Source organism: Pteropus vampyrus, unplaced genomic scaffold (assembly GCF_000151845.1).
Source record: "Pteropus vampyrus isolate Shadow unplaced genomic scaffold, Pvam_2.0 Scaffold128, whole genome shotgun sequence".
In the NCBI taxonomy this organism is placed as follows: domain Eukaryota; kingdom Metazoa; phylum Chordata; class Mammalia; order Chiroptera; family Pteropodidae; genus Pteropus; species Pteropus vampyrus.
Genome location: NW_011888909.1, coordinates 5,492,567 through 5,510,103, shown reverse-complemented (window position 1 = coordinate 5,510,103; position 17,537 = coordinate 5,492,567). Strand labels below are relative to the sequence as shown.

General features: G+C 32.4%; 1 protein-coding gene across 1 annotated transcript in view; it reads right to left on the bottom strand.

Annotated features, from left to right (window-relative positions):
* SEPT14 (septin 14) overlaps window positions 1–17,537 on the bottom strand; it is a 119,254-nt gene that overhangs the window by 47,294 nt on the left and 54,423 nt on the right. Inside the window, exons 5-6 of the mRNA XM_011367011.1 lie at window positions 16,882–17,068; window positions 14,337–14,498 (exon numbers count right to left, since the gene is read on the bottom strand). Of these exons, the coding sequence (XP_011365313.1) occupies window positions 14,337–14,498; window positions 16,882–17,068 (349 nt within the window). The remainder of the gene's footprint in view (window positions 1–14,336; window positions 14,499–16,881; window positions 17,069–17,537) is intronic.

The window sequence follows — 17,537 nt, the reverse complement described above, 5'->3', positions numbered from 1 at the left end:
AAAGAAAGAAAGAAAGAAAAAGAAAGAAAGAGGTTGATTGCCACAGCCTGTGGCAAGTTGTTGGTAATAAGCATGCAATACTAAAATGTTCTAGATATCAGTTGAACAACAATGAGAATATATTTAACACAAAATAACCTGAAAGAATAGAAATCACACAAAGTACACTCAGATCATAGTAGAATTAAACTAGAAATCAATAACAAAAAAATAGCTGCAAAACTTGAAGATAAAACTATATACTTCTAGAGTTTCAGTTAAGATGGTGGATGGTAAATGCCGTGCTTATCTCCTGCCATGACTACATAAAAATTACAAAGAATTTATAAAACAGTCAACCTGGAGAACCATCTAAAGATAGCTGTACAGACTCTTATTACCAAGAATATAAAGAAGTCACGTTGAGACTTGTAGGAGAATCAGAGACACAAAATGGGTGGCTTCCACATCTACATGTTGTGGTTGAGAATTGGAAGGCATCTCAGTTGCAGAGGTCACCCCTGAGGAGCAAGGGATCCCAGTCCTACACTAGGCTCCCCAGCCCAGGGTTCCAGTGTCTAGAAAAAGAGTTCCAACATCTGCTTGTGAAAATCAGTGGGGATTCTGTCAGGATGAGACAGAGGGCTGTTGGAAACCCAGATATCATCTTAAAGAGTCCACAAAGACTTACTCTCTCACAAACACTCACCCTAAGCTCCAGCTGAAAAGGTATCAGTTATAAGTAGAGAAACTGAATTGGGTGGCTTCAGGGCAAGGACTGGAGGGATAGCCACCACTGTTCCTGTGTTGAGCCCTTCTCCTACACAGTTGGCCCACAGTGCTACCTTTCTGTGTTGAGCTCTTACCTCACACAGGATGCAGGTACAGACAAGTGGAAAATATGAATTTGCAATTAACTGGTGAAATAGCTCTTCCCACCTTGGTGACTCTCTGAGACCATTCCACCAAACTCACACACTGCGAGAGACCTTTATAGCTGCTATGCCTCATGGGAAGCTAGCTTTCATCAATGCTTCAGACTTTCTTAAAATATTTCCAAGGTCTACAAGACAAATGCAGGTGGTAGCTGGCCTCTGCATGCCCTGTGCTTCTTGCTGAGTGGCCCCAGGCCTGGCACTGGTGCCAAATCTAAATTTGCATTAACCTAGTGAACACCACTCACCTCATCTTGGTGACTACTTGATACCCCACCCTACCAAACTCACACACTGCCAGAGACTCTTTTAGCTGCTGTGCCTATGGGAAGCCAGAATCCATCTGAACTGTAGAATTTCTTAAAAACTTTCTAAGGTCTGCAGGCCATGGGCAAGTGGTAGCTGCCCTCAGTGTGCCCTGTGCCCCTTTGCTCAGTGACCCTGGCCCAGCACTGGTGGCAGCCAGTCTCACATTGCAGCATGTCTTCTCCTACACATCTGGACCCAGAATAGGCAGCTAAAAACCACAGATCATTTTGTAGCTCCTACCAGATGGACTGGGACATGCATAGGCAGCAACTGAGCTTGGCCTACACCAGAGCCTCTCCTAAAGGGCCCTGAAACTAAAACATCTGAAGGCTGGCTTCAGAACACAACAGAGCATCAACAATTTAAATCCACAAATGGCAAACCCAAAGGGTGGTGTTGACAAGTACCAGGACTTAATTAATTGAATCTCGCGCTGGGAGTTCAGCCCTCACAAAACAGCTTGTTTGCTGTGGTCATGGCCAGTCCTCACAGTCAGTCAGCCTCAGGGCCAACCACATCTACTGACATTTCACCAACAATCAAGGCTTGAATAAAATAGGAGAGCACAAACAACTCACACAAGGGGCACTCCTGAAGCACCTGCTCAGTTGACAAGGGCGATGGCAACACTGGCCCCACAAGACAGCTACTATATAAGGTCAATCTTCCAGGGCCAGTACAGGTAGCAGATCTACCTATACATACAAACAAACACCAAGAGGCAGCCAAAATGAGAAGACAAACATGTTCAAAATAAAAGAACAGGACAAAACTCCCGAAAAAAAAAACTAAATGAAATGAAAGCAAGCAATCTACTATATATAGAGATCAAAACACTGATTATAAGGATGTTCAACAAATTTAAGAGAAGAATAGATCAATTCAGTGAGAATTTTGACAAAGAGATAATAAACATAAAAAAAAAAAAACATAATATGTTGAACCATCCTTGTGTCCCTGGAATGAACCCCATTTGACTGTAGTATACAATCTTTTTAATGTATTGGTGTATTTTATTTGCTAGTTTTTTGTTTAAAACTATAGCATCTGTATTTATCAGAGATATTGATCTGTAGGGTTTTTTTATTATTATTCTTACAAAGTTTTGGCATCAAGGTAATGTTGGCCTTATAAAATGAATTAGGAAGTATTGTCTCTTCTTCAATTTTTTGGAAGAGTTTGAGAAGGACAGGTATTAAATAATCTTTGAATGTTAGGTAGAATTCACTAGTAAAGCTGTTCAGTTCTGGAAACAAATTAATCAATATGATACATCACATAAACAGAATAAAGGATAAAAATCATATGATTATATCAACAGATGCTGAAAAGCATTTGACAAGATACAACATTCATTTATGATTATAACACTTAATAAAATGTGTATAAAAGGAAAGTACCTCAACATAATAAAAGCTATATACAAAAAACCCTCAGCTAATATCATACTTAATGGTGAACAATTGAAAGTCTTTTCTCAGAGATCAGGCTGTCTGCTCTCACCACTCTTACTCAATATAGTTTTGGAAGTCCTAGCTAGAGAAATCAGGCAAGAGAAAGATACAAAAGGCATCCAAATTGGGAATGCAAAGGTCAAATTATCACTTTCTGTAGATGACATAAATCTCTACATAGAAAAGCCTAAAGACCCCACCAAAAAAAACTGTTAGAAACAGTAAACAAATACAAAATCGATGTACAAAAATCCATTGCATTCCTATACACTAATAATGAAATTTCAGAAAATGAAATAAAAAGGCAATTCTTATTACATTGCAACAAAAAGGATAAAATACCTAAGAATAAATTTAACAAAACATGTGAAGACCCTGCTGAAAAACACAAGACATTAATAAAAGAAACTGAAGAAGACACAAAGAAATAGAAAGATATTCCACGTTCATGGTTTGGAAGAATAGACATAGTTAAAATGGCCATATTACCCACAGTAATATACAGATTTAATTCAATACTCATCAAAATCCCATTGGCATTTTTCTAAGAAATAGAGCAAAAAAACCCATCATATTCATATGGTATCACAAAAGACCCCAAATAGTCAAAGCAATCATGAGGAAAAAACGAGGCCAGATATATCACACTCCCTGACTTCAAATCACACTCCCAAGTTACAATAATCAAAACAGCATTGTAATTGCAGAAAAACAGATACACAGACCAATGGAACAAACAATCATAAAGATGCTCAACAAGCTCAAAGGAAGAATAAAAAAAAAAACAAAGTGATAATTTCAATAAACACGTAGAAAATATAAGAGAGCACCAACAGCAAAGGGTGGTGGTAGTTGACCAGCTGCTATCACTAGGAAAGTAAAGCCACAAATATGAATGTGCCCACCCCTATCACTCTCCCATGGTCCACCCAGCATTTCAACTCTCACTCAACAGAAGCAATATTTCAGCCTAAGAGGCTATACTTATTGGAGTTGAACCCACTAGAAATAACAGAGCCACAGACTCACGAACCTACTTCTCTCACCACCCCATAATACTTTTCTGTACTCATTGTGGAAGAGCTTCTGGGTATTTTTCCAAAGAAAACAAAAATATGATTTCAAAAAGATATATACACCTCTACGTTTACTGCAGTGCTATACAATAGCCAAGGTATGAAAGCAACTTAAATACCCACCAATAGATGGTTGGATAAAAAAGCTGTGGTACACATATACAATAAAATATTACTCAGTCATTAAAAAATCTGACCATTTGCAACAACATGGATGGACCTTCAGGGTATTATGCTAAGTAAGACACAGAAAGTCAGATACAGAAAAACAAATACCATATAATTTCACTTATATATGGAATCTAAGAAACAAAATAAATAAACAAATCAAACAAAAACTGACTCATAGATACAGAAAACAAACTGATGATTGCCACATGGGAGGTGGTTTGAGAGGTTCAGTGAAAAAGGTGAAGGGATTAAGACGTACAAATTGGTCGTTACAAAATAGTCATGGGGATGTAAAGCACATTATAAGGAATATAGTCAAGAATATTATAATAGCTATGTACAATGCCAGGTGGGTACTAGACTAATTGGGGGGATCAGTTCATAAATTATATAGATGTCTAACTACCATGCTGTACATCTGAAACTAATATAAAATAATATTGACTATCAACTGTAATTGAAAAAAATAAAAGAGAGATAAAAATGTTGCCAGACAAATGAAAACTGAGGGAATTTATTACCATTACATCTATCTTACCTGAAATGTTATTGAGTTCTTGAAGTTAAAATTAAAATGTGCTGAACAACTTGAGAGCAAATAGTGTATAAATCTTTCCACTAAAGGTAACTATAAAGACAGAATAGTGTAATGCTGCAATGTTAGCACATAAATCACTTTTTACATTAATGTATAATTTGTTTATATATTTTTATTAAATTTATAGGGGCGACATTAGTTAATAAAAACATATAGCTTCCAAGTGTACAATTCAGTAATACATCATATTTATATTGCATTGTGTGTTCACCATCCAAAGTTAAATTTTTTTCTGTCACCATATTTTTGACCTCTTTTAGTCCTATCTACCTCCCCTTTCCCCCACTTAACTCTGGTAACCACTAAACTATTTTCCATGTCCATGAGTCTTTGTTTGTTTGTAACATTTGTTTGTTGCTTTTAGTTTTATATCCCACATGTGAGTGAAATCATATGGTTCTCAACTTTTTCCTGACGTATTTCACTTAGCACATCTCAAGATCCATCCATGTTGTCACAAATAACAAAATTTCATTTTTTGTAATATTCCATTATAATTTAAAAGATAAAAATATAACTATAACTACAGAAATTTGCTAATTGAAATACCACATACAAAGAAGTAGAGTTACTGTATATCAATTACATAGAGTGGCGTAAAGTGTAGAGTTACTGCATACGATTAAGTTGTTTTTAGCATAAAACAGACTTTTATAAATATAAAATGTTTGATGTAATTCCTATGGAAATAATAATTCACAAAGGTAAAGTAGATGAATAAAGGATAAGTTGAAAATATTCAAAGCACATCATCACAAAAGAAATCATTGAATCACAAATAAAGACAAGAGAAGAGCTAGAAACAAGATAACTACAAAAGAGATAGTAAATTAAACTTGCAAAAGTTAGAATAAGTCATTACTTATCAATTAAATTAAGTGTAAAGTGACTAAACTCTCAAATCGAAGACAAAGAGAGGCTGAATGGATAAACAAAAGACTCAACTATAGGCTGTCAAGAGACTAAATTTAGATTTAAAGATACATATAGGCTGAAAATGATGATGGAGAAAGATATTCCATACAAATTGTAACCCAAGAAACAGGAATGGTTATACTTTTATCAGACAAAATAAAAGTTAAGTCAAAAACTGTTACAAGAGATAAAGAAAGTAATTATATAATAATGAAGTGTCAAATCCATAGAAATACATAATAATTATAAATATATTTATTAGCAACATCAAAGCTCCTAAGTATAAAAGGCAATCACTGACAGATCCGAAGAGAGAAGAGAGAAATAGATAGAAATGTAATAATAGTGAGAATCTTCACTATCCCACTTTTAAAATGGCTAAAACATGAAATCAATAATGAACCCAAAAGATATATACAAAATATTCCAAATCACTTCAGATCACTCATTCTTCTCAAGTGTAAATCAAATATTCTCTAATATAAATCATGTTAGGTCACAAAACAGGTCTTAACAAATTTAAGAATATTGAAATCATTTCAAGTATCTTCTCTTATCTGAATGGAATAAAACTAGAAATCTTAATAAAAATGGGAAATTTTACAAATACATCAAAATTTAAAAAAATTCTTAAACAATTATTAAGTTAAAGAAAAAAATTAAAGAGGCAATTAGAATATATCTCAAGATGAAAGGAAAAAGATCTCAACATGTCAAAACATATGGATGCAACAAAAACAGTACTCACAGAGAATTTATAGCAATAAACTACATTTTAAAAAAAAGAGAGAAATCTCAAATAAACAAGCTAACTTTACACTTCAAGGAGCTAGAGGGAGAGAGCCCAAACTAAAACTAAAATTAGCAGAAGGAAGGAAAAACAAATGATTACAGCAGAAATAAATTAGTGATTAGAAAAATAAGTTTAAAACAGAGTTGGCTTTTGGACAAGATAATCAAAATCAGTAAATCTTTTGCTTGATTTTTTTTTTAAAAAAAAAGGAAAATTCAAATAAATAAAATCAGAAATTTAAGAGGAGACATTACAAGAGATCCCACAGACATTAAAAGCAGTGTAAGAGACTATTATGAACATTATACTTTAACAAATTGGACAACCTAAAAGAAATAAAAATTCCTAGAAACAGACAACTTACTTAGAGTATATCAAGAAGTAATACAAAACCTGAGCAGACCAATAATTAAAAAGGAGATTAAAGTAAATATATATATCCCCAGGACCAGATGACTTCATGGATGAATTCAACCAAACGTTTGAAGAAAATTTAATACCAATATCTTCTAACTTTTCCCAAAATATAGAAAAGGGAACCTTTCCAAAGCCACACAAAAACATACAAGAAAAGAAAATCACAAGCCAATTACCTTGATAACATAGATGCAAAAAATTCTTCAATAAAATACTAGCAAACCAAATGCAACAGTACATGATTGAGTAGTATCCTTAGGATGCAAGAATGGTTCAGTATACACAAATCAATCAATGTGATACACCACATTAACAGAATAAAAGGTAAAAATCACATGGTCAATCACCTTGATAAATGCAGAAAAAACTTGGCACAACTCAATATTCTTTTATATAAAACCCTCAATAAATTAGAGATAGAAGAAAACTACTTAAATGTAATAAAGATCATTTATGAAAACCCTATGACTAACATTATACCCAAGGGTGAAAAGATAAAAGCTTTTCCTCTAATATCCAAAACAAGGCAAAGATGCCCACTTTCATTTATCCTATTTAACATATCACTAGAAGTCTTAGAACAATTAGGCAAGAAAATAAATTTTTCAAATCAGAAAGGAAGAAGTAAAATTATCTCTCTTTAAAACTGACATATTATACATAGAAAACCTTAAAGACTCCACAAAATAACTTTTAGAATAAGCAAATGCTGTAAAGTAGCAGGATTCTAAATTGACATACGAAACTTAGTTGCATTTCTATGCACTCACAAAAACCTGTCTGAAAAGGTAATTAAGAAAATAATTCCATTTACAACAAAATCAAAAATATTTTTTTTATTTGTTGGTGTGTGTTTTTCTTTACTTGAAGTGTTTTGGCCTGGCTGTATCATTAAAAAAAAAAAAATGCTGGCCTCATAGCATGAATCAAGACATATTTCCTTTTCTTCAGTTATTTTATTATTAAATTTATCAGAGTGACATTGGTGATTTAAATTATTTAGGTTCCAAGTGTACGATTCAATAATATATCATCTGTTTTTTTGAGTTAATGTTGGTGTATGGTGACAAATAGCAGTCTATTTTCATTCTTTTGCATGTAGCTTTCTAATTTTCCCAGCACCATTTATTGAAAAGACTTTCTTTCCTCCATTGTATATTTTTGGCTCCTTTGTCAAAAATTATTTGCCCAGATATACGTGGATTTATTTCTGGATTCTCAATCCTGTTCCATTGGTCCATGTGTCTGTTTTTCTACCAATACCATGCTGTTTTGATTATTGTCACTTTGTAGTATAATTTGAAGTCAGGCAGAGTGATCCTTCTGACCTTGTTCTTTTTTATCAGGATTCCTTTGGCTATTTGGGGTCTTTTGTGATTCCATATAAATCTAATGTTTTTTGTTCTATTTCTTTATAAAAAAATGTCATTGGTATTTTGATGAATATTGCACGAAATCTACATATTGCTTTGGGTAATCCTCTTAAGTTTTTTAAAAGTTTGTTGTTAATTCTTTTTTATTTTTTATTTAAAATTTTTTAATTTTTTCAATTAAATTTATTGGGGCAACATTGATTAACAAAATTACATAAGTTTCAAATGTACGATTCAATAATACATCATATGTATACTGCATTGTGTGTTCACCACCCAAATTGAATTTTCTTTCATCAACATATATTTGACTCCCTTTACCCTTATCTACGTCCCCGCTCCCCCTTCCCTCTGATAACCACTAAACTGTTATCTGTGTCCATGAGACTGTTTGTTTGTCTTGTTCTTTTGTTGCTTTAAGTTTTATACCCTACATAAGAGTGAAATAATATGATTCTCGACTTTTATTTCTGACTTATTTTGCTTAGCATATCTCAAGATTCATCCACGTTGTCATGATTAACCGTAATGTCATTAATAAACTAAAATCACTACTCCATTAGTTCATTTATTTTCCCCCTCTTTAATTCTCTCCCGCCTCACTTCCACTCCTGACCTATAGATGTTTACATCTCCCCTTAAGAAATGGATCTCTGAAGGTGGGATGTCTCCTCCCACACGCTTATGGTGCTGCACCTGAGGCCTGGCGCCCCCTTGGTATGGTCCTTGGCTCCACCTGGGGCGTGAACCCAGGACCTTATGCATGTAAAGCAGACTTGCTAACCGCTACACTATGGAGCCACCCCTCATTTATTTTTTTAATTCAACAAATATTTAATGAGCACTAACTATGTTTCAGGCACTTTTCTAGGCACTAGGAATACAAAGGTATCCAAGAAAAGCAATAACTAATTTGTCCTCACTGAGCACACATTTTCAATAGGAATGATAGATAATATATACATAACTAACAGATATATAATATAAGGTCAGAAAGTGACAAATTATATAAAGAAAAATAATGGGCTGCTATTTTAGATAAAGTGGTGTGATGGTTAATTTTATGTGCCAACTTGACTTGGTCATAGGGTGCCCAGATATTTGGTTCAGAGAAGAGAGGATGTTTGCCATAGAACCAATGCAATTAAATGTTATATTGAGGAAACTGGTTTCAAGGACATGAAAGTTCTGTTTATTGTATTTGCAACTTTTCTGTATATTTTAATTCTTAAAAAATAAATTATTAAAGCATTTTTTAAATCAAAAATACTTAGAATAAATTTAATTAAGGAGATTAAAGATTTATACAGTGAAACTATAAAATAATGAGACAAAATTAAAAGACAAAAATAAATAGAACATACTATGTTCATGGATCGAAAAAGTTAATATATTAAAATATCCATACTTTCCAAAGTTTTCTATAGATTTAATGCAAACTCTATTAAAAGTTCAATGGAATTTTTTCACAGAAATTGAAGACAATCTTAAAATCATTAGGAATTACAAAAGTCAATAATTGAATGCCCAAAGAAATATTACAAAAAAACAAAACTTGGAAGTATCACATTCTCTAAATTCAAACGATGTTACAAAGCTAAAGTATTCAAAACAGTATGGCATTGGCATAAGAAAAGAAATAAAGATCAATGGTAAGAATAGAGAACCCAAAAATAAACCCACATAAATACAGTCATCTGATCTTTGACAGAAAGTCAGGAATACACAATGGGGAAAAGTTACTCTCTTCAATAAATCTTGCTGGGAAAGTTGGATATCCATACACAAAAGAATGATTTTGGATCTTTATATCACGCCATTTACAATGAGCGATTTTAAATGTATTAAAATCAAATGAAAAACAGTAACGATAAAACTCTTAGAAAAAAAAGAGAAAAAATTTTAGACATTAGACTGGGTGATTATTTCTTGTATATGACATGAAAAACACAGGTAACCAAAGCAAAAATAGTGGGACTACATCAAACTAAAAAGCTTTTATTTAACAAAGGAAATACTTAACAAATGAAAAGACAATTAGCAGTAAATAGAGGCAAACAACATATCTGAGAAAGAATAAATATCCAAAACATATAAAAAACTCCTACAATTCAATAGCAAGAAAACAAATAACCAATGTAAAATGGGCAAAGGATTTGGATAAATATTTCTTCATGAATTATATACAAATGGCTAACAGGTACATGAAAAGGTGTTCAACATTAGAAATCATCAAGAAAATGCCAATCAAAACCCTAGTGATATAGCAACTTACATATGTTAAGGTAATTATTATGAAAAAACAATAATTGATGTTAAGGATATGGAGAAAAATAAATTTTATGTTCTGTTGGTTGGAATGTAAATCAGGATGACAGTATGAAAGTTTTTCAAAAAAATAAAAATAAATAAAATTATCATTTGATCCAGTAGTCTCTCTTCTGGATATCCAAAACAATTGATTTCTGGCTCAAAGACATATCTGCACTTTTATGTTCATTGCTGCATTACTCAAAATAGTCAAGATGTGGAAACAACTTAAATGTTCATATGAATGAGTAGATTTTAAAATGTGGTATGTACATACAATTTAATATTGCTAAGTCTTTTTAAAAAAGAAAAATTTCCCATAAGCAAAAACATGATTGGAAAACATTACACTAAATGAAATAAACAAAATGCAAAAACACAAATAATATATGTGAAGAATATAAAATTATCTAACACATAAAAATAGAATCAGACTCGAAAAGGAAACATGGTGGAGAGACATCCCCAGATCTCTCTCCTTGAAGCAACAATAAGCTGAATATCTAAAACTCAACAAAAAATACCCAAACTGCACACCAGCACATTTGATCATAGGATCTGCGCCTAAGAGCTACCACAGGTCAGAACCCTGGGTGTCAGGCGGTGGACTGGGAGAAATAAAGAAGCTGATTCTCAAGGGAGGGGATAAAGAGCAGAGACTCTCCTGAACAGCCAAGCCTGAGACAGTTATGAGTTCTACGCAGCCAGCGGCAAGGCTCAATCATCTGAGCAGAAAGCAGAGAAGCGGAAGGCAGAGAAACAGCAGTCGATTTTTACCAGCCCTGGTTGCAAAACTGAGGCTGAGCTGCTGTCCCCAAACTCCAATGCAGAGGTCCCCTACCCCCATACCCTCCAAAACCAAACACCACGGAGCCCCATGGGAATATGAACAAATGCTGCCGAGACTGTTGCTAATACTTACAGGGACTGAAACTGAGGGCAGAGAGCATGATTAAATATATACAAGAAAATAAAGGCATTATATATCTCTCTCATGAACACAGCAAGAATTCTAATAAGATACTGGCGAACCGAATTCAGCAACATATTAAAAAGATTGTACACCACGATCAAGTGGGCTTCATCCCAGGGGCATAGGGATAGTTCAACATATGCAAATTGATTAATATGATATGATCATATCAATAGATGCAGAAAATGCCTTCAACAAGATACAGCATTCATTCGTGATCAAAACACTTCACAAAATCGGTATAGAAAGAAAGTACTTAACATCATAAAGGCCATCTATGACAAATCCTCAGCCAACATTATACTTAACGGTGAAAAACTAATAACCTTCCATCTAAGATCAGGAACAAAGCAAGGCTGTCCACTATCGCCATTCTTATTCAGTATAACATTGGAGGTCCTAGTGAGTGCAATCAGACAAGAGAAAGATATAAAAGGCATCCAAATAGGAAGCGAAGAATTCAAACTGTCACTATTTGTGAATGATATGATTCTCTAAATAGAAAACCCTAAAGACTCCACAAGAACACTACTAGAAACAATAAACAAATACAGTAAAGTCTCTGGATACAAAATCAGCATTGAAAAATCTATAGCATTCCTATAATCTAATAATGAAGTGTCAGAGAAAGAAGGGGAAAAAATAATTCCTTTCATAATTGCAACAAAAAGAATAAAATACATAGGAATAAATTTAACAAAACATGTGAAGGAACTATATAATAAAAACTATAAGACCCTATTAAAAGAAATCAAAGAAGATACAAAGAAATGGAAAGATATTCTGTGTTCTTGGATTGGAAGAATCAACATAGTTAAAATTATCATGTTACCTAAAACATTATACAGATTTAATGCAATCTCCATCAATATCCCATCGGCTTTTTTAAAAAAGAAATAGCACAAAAAATCATCAGATTTGTATGGAAATACAAAAGACCCCGAATTGCCAAAGCCATCCTGAGAAAAAAGGATGAGGCTGGAGACATCACTCTTCCTGACTTCAAATTATACTACAAAGCAACAGTAATCAAAATGGCATGATATTGGCAGCAAAACAGACACACAGACCAGTGGAACAGAATTAAGTTTCCAGAAGTAAATCTATATTTATATGGGCAAATAATTTTCAACAAAAAAGCCAAAAACATGCAGTGGAGAAAGAAAAGCCTCTTCAATAAATGGTGCTGGGAAGACTGGAAGGCCACCTACAAAAGAATGAAACTAGACTGTTGTCTATCACCACACCAAAATTAACTCAAAATAGATTAAGGATCTAAATATAAGACCTGAAACAATAACAGATATTTTTAGTCAAAAAAAGACAAATAAATTCAATAAACACATGAAAACGGTATACCTAGGGATAAAAAGAAGTAAAGGAAAATATGAAGATAATATTGCATATAACAGAAAATATTAATAAAGAAATAGAAATTATTAAAATGACCAAATTGGAATTCCATATCTGAAAAGTACAATGACTGTCTACGGCCATACCACCCTGAACACACCCGATCTCGTCTGAAAAGTACAATGACTAATAATAAAAAAATTGGGAGTGTGGCTCCAAAGTTGATTTGAACTGGCAGAGGAAAGAATAAATAAATATGAAGACAGAGATTATGCAAGGAAAGAAAAAAAAACAAGAGAAAATTGAAGAGAGACTCAGAAATGTGAGGTTGAGACTCAGACAAATGTAGGGTACCATTAAGTGCGCCAACATGCATGTAATGGGAATACCAAAGAAAGAGAAAAGAGCAGAGGAAATACTCAAAGAAATGGTTATAGAAAATTTGCAGATTTATTGAAAAACAATAACCAACACATCTAAGAAACTCAACAAAAACCAAGATAAATGCAAGGCGGTTCGCCAACAGACACATCATTGTAAATATGTAAATTGTTAACAAGAGAAAACAACTCATTAATTACTAAGAAATCCCCAAAAGATTAACATTCGACATCTCAACAGAAATATGAAAACCAGTAAGCCATAAGATAACACATCAAAGTGTCCAAGAAATAGAATTTTGCCAACCAGGAATCCTAGATACAAAGTTTCCTTTGCAAGATGAAGAGTTCTGTGGATAGATGGAGACCATGATAGCACAATGTAAATCTATAATGCCACTCAACTGTACACGTTAAAATGTTTAAGATCGTGAGTTTTATATTATGTTTATTTTGCTATAAATTTTAAAACTCTTAGAACAAGACATAAGTAAATCTTTATTACCTTGGATTTGGCAAAATATTCTTAGATATGACACCAAAATCATGAGCAAAAAAAAAAAGATAAATTAGACTTCATAAAATTTCAAATCTTTTATGGTGTCAAAGGACACCAAAAAAAAGTTAAAACATGACTAACAAATTGAAAGAAAATATTTGCAAATCCTATTTCTTATAAGAAATTTTTATCCAGAAAATATAATAAACTCAATAATGAAAAGACAAAAGCACAATTTAGAAATGGGTAAAAGATCTAAGCAAATGTATCTCCTGGGAAGATATACTAATTAGACAATAAGCATATGAAAAGACAAAATGTCATATAATTCAATTCATATAATATGTCCAGAACCAAGAAATCTACAATGAAAGAAATTGATTAGTGGTTGCCTAGAGTTGGTGGAGAGAAGGGCTCACAGGTAGTGGGGTAGGGGGAGTGAAGCTAATGGTATAGCATTTATTTTTGAGATGATAACAATGTTCTAAAATTGATTGTGGTGGTGGTCATGCACATCCGTGAATAGACTAAAAATTATTGATTCGTATACTTTAATAGGTGAATCATAAGCATGTCAACTATATCTCAATAAATCTAATAAAAATAGAATTAATTGTCAGTGAATATTTTTTTAAAATAAGAAAATAAAACATTTTTTCATAGTAGATTTTGGAAAAAAACACCTAATTTATAGTCTTTTTGTCAGAAGCAAGTGACAATATATTACTAATATTGCTATTTATAAATTATATTGATTCCCACATATAAAACAGAATTGATACTCAATAGTTAGAAGCTTACATTCATTGAGGAGTTCACTTGAGTGGTAGTTTCATCATCTGTTGGGAACTGGTATATCTGGATGCCATGAGTAACCAATTCACTCATTATCTTACATTTAAATTTCTGTAAATCATTTTTAGAAATTGCATCTGCTTTGGCAATCAGTGGTATAATATTCACCTATTAAGAAGAAAAAAATCTTACCATAGGGGATTAGTTGTGAATCCTAGAATTTTTACTTGAAATCTCACACTCTCTGACAACAAATATTTGTAACTAGATAATCACTGACTATTTTGTTATCCTCACAAAATGGTTTTCCAAAATACTCAGTACTTTTGAAAATAAATTTATCAGAATTCAGGTTTAGAAGTCTTAATTTTTGTTTATTTCTCAAACTTTCTTACACTTTTAACACATCAGGAATTAGTAAACATAAGCAGTAGGATGATGGAATCTATTTAATTCATTATCAATTTATTTTATTTCTAATTTAATTGAGTGCTTAAAAAGGCAGAAGAAGGCTTTTATCAAAACTGTAAAACAATTTGTCCTTCATTCATTTGTATCATCGTCTCCATAAACCTATCTTAACCAACATTTCAACATATCATTGCTCTACCTGTATGTCTTTGCAGAGAGGTTTGTTTGTTTTCCAAAGACCGCCTAGAAACAATAGACTTTTTTGTTACCATACTCTAAAAGCTGAATGTATGTATGCGTGTGTATAGCAGCTTGCTAAAAATATGTCAATTTGTAATTTTTAAAATGGAATTATTTCCATGTAGCATATTTGAGGGTTAAAATTATTTATGTTTTCTTTCTAGTCCTAAAATATAATCATTCTGTTCTCCATGCATTTACATCTTAATAATTAAATTCTGTAGAAAATAATAATATGCAAAATTCTAAAATGTTTTATTACTGTTACAAAGTACATTTAAAAAATCCTTGTTCAAATCTAAGGCTTTAATATTGTAACATAGATGCTTAAAGTTGTGAGTAATTGTATAATTTTAAAAAACAGCTTCCACTGTAGAAAGCAGACAGCTGCTAAGATAGATCCAAGTAGAACACATATATCTTGAGTGGTATTGGTGAGAAAGCTGGGAAAACATACCCTCCAGTGATAGTAAATCATTAACACATAAGACATAAAAACTTTCCATGTTAATCATTCCTCAGGTATTCAGATTTGAGGAACAAAAGTCACTTACTAAAGAAAGAGCTGAACAACCTGGAACAGAAGACAACAGACATATATGAATCCTTGCCAATCCCTTTAGGTAATGATACTTGCAAAAATTAGCAATTTCCTATATCTGGAAATTGCTTAATGATTATAGATACCCTTAATACTAAAGATACAACTGTGTGTTCCTGATTATTGAATATAGTACAAATTGAGAAATTAAAGTAGCTTTTAATTTTAACTAGAAATCTAACTTCTTTACTTGATAGTATATGAGATTAACTACAAAATTTCTTTCTAGTTTGAACAATACATAAGTCAGGCCTTCTTTGACAAAACAAAACAATTTTAGAACTTTTCCTCCCCTCAACTAAATAAAATTGAAAACAACATGTTTTATCAGGGCTGAGTGCAGGGAAGAATCTCATGACATAAGTTTCTTTCATATGTATATTGACCCTCTGTTGGAAAAATACATATGTTGCATTTTGCATCCTCTCTAATAGGACCAGTAGTCAGAATCATGAAGCTTCATGTTTCACAATATCCGTGGTACCAGGTAAATATTAACAAGGTTATTTTATAGTACTGTAAATTCAATTTCAAAAATATAGGCAAATGACCATGATCTGAATTATCATTTAATCACAAAAAACTAAATTTTTAGTTTAATAATTTTTTATCTGCATCTCATTGTCTTAATGCATTTTTTTAATTAAATTTCTCTAGAAAGCAAGCTAATATTAAATTTTTCAAATGTTGTTATGGACTGACTGCTTACACACACACACACACACACACACACACACACACACACACACACACCTGCCCATGCATATTTTGAAGCCCTAATCTCCAATATCACAGAATGTGACTGCATTTAGAAATACAATCTTTAATGTGGTAATTAAGTTATAGTAGGGCGATTAGGATGGGTCTTAATCTTATCTGATGTCTTTATATTGGTATCTTTATAATCTTATCTTGGTGTCTTTATAAGAAGTGGAAACTTGAGCACACAAAGACATATCAGATGTGTGCACAAAGGAAAGCCCGTGTGAGAACACAGTGAGAAGGCAGCCATCTGCCACCCAAAGGGAAAGATTTCAGAAGAAACAAAATTTGACAACACCTTGATCTTGGACTTCTAGTCTTGAGAACTGTGATAAAATTAATTTCTGTCATTTAAACCACTAAGTCTGTGGAATTTCATAATAATAATCTCAAGAAATTAATACATTTGTTTTAAAAATTAACAGAAAAAATATATACACATATTAAAAATAAGTTCTTGTATATGTATACCTGAAATATGTATTATCTCTAAATAATTATCAAATCTTGATATGTTGATAGATTTACCAAACATACCTTACTGTCAATGTTCTTCATGGTTAATAGATCCAGGGACTTCAGAGAATGTCCTGTAGGTGAAATGAAGTAAAGGCACACATGGATACGAGAATCATGGTAGTCGACAAAGGAACGCTTAATTTTTAATTCTTCTTGAAGATAGGCCTCAAATTGAGCATCTATGTAGTCAGCTATTGGTTGGAAGCTGAAAAACAATTAAACATTTAGCATAACATATTAATAACATCTGAAGTCTATAGTTTTACCATTTAATAAATAGTTAATATATGTACTCAATAGTTTGTCATGATAATAAAAAATGTGCATAACATGTCCTTACAACAATAGCAATTACAAACCAATAAAAGGCCCATGCTTTACATTGTTTATAGAAATGGCAAAATGATCTATCAATTCAATGCAATCCCGATAAGAAAACAAAATTTATATATATAAAATTTTTTTGGCTGCTTTCAATAGCATTTTTAATAGCAAAAATGTGTTTACATTATAACAGCTCATGACAATCTTTTTTCAATACAAAGTCCCAGATACTGTCCATTGTCTGGCCAATTCTCGAAGAGATATAAACAAGAATACTAATCAAGTGCAACTTCCTTAACCACCTTGGGTGGGATTTGTTTTATATATATATATTTGTTATATATAGATAT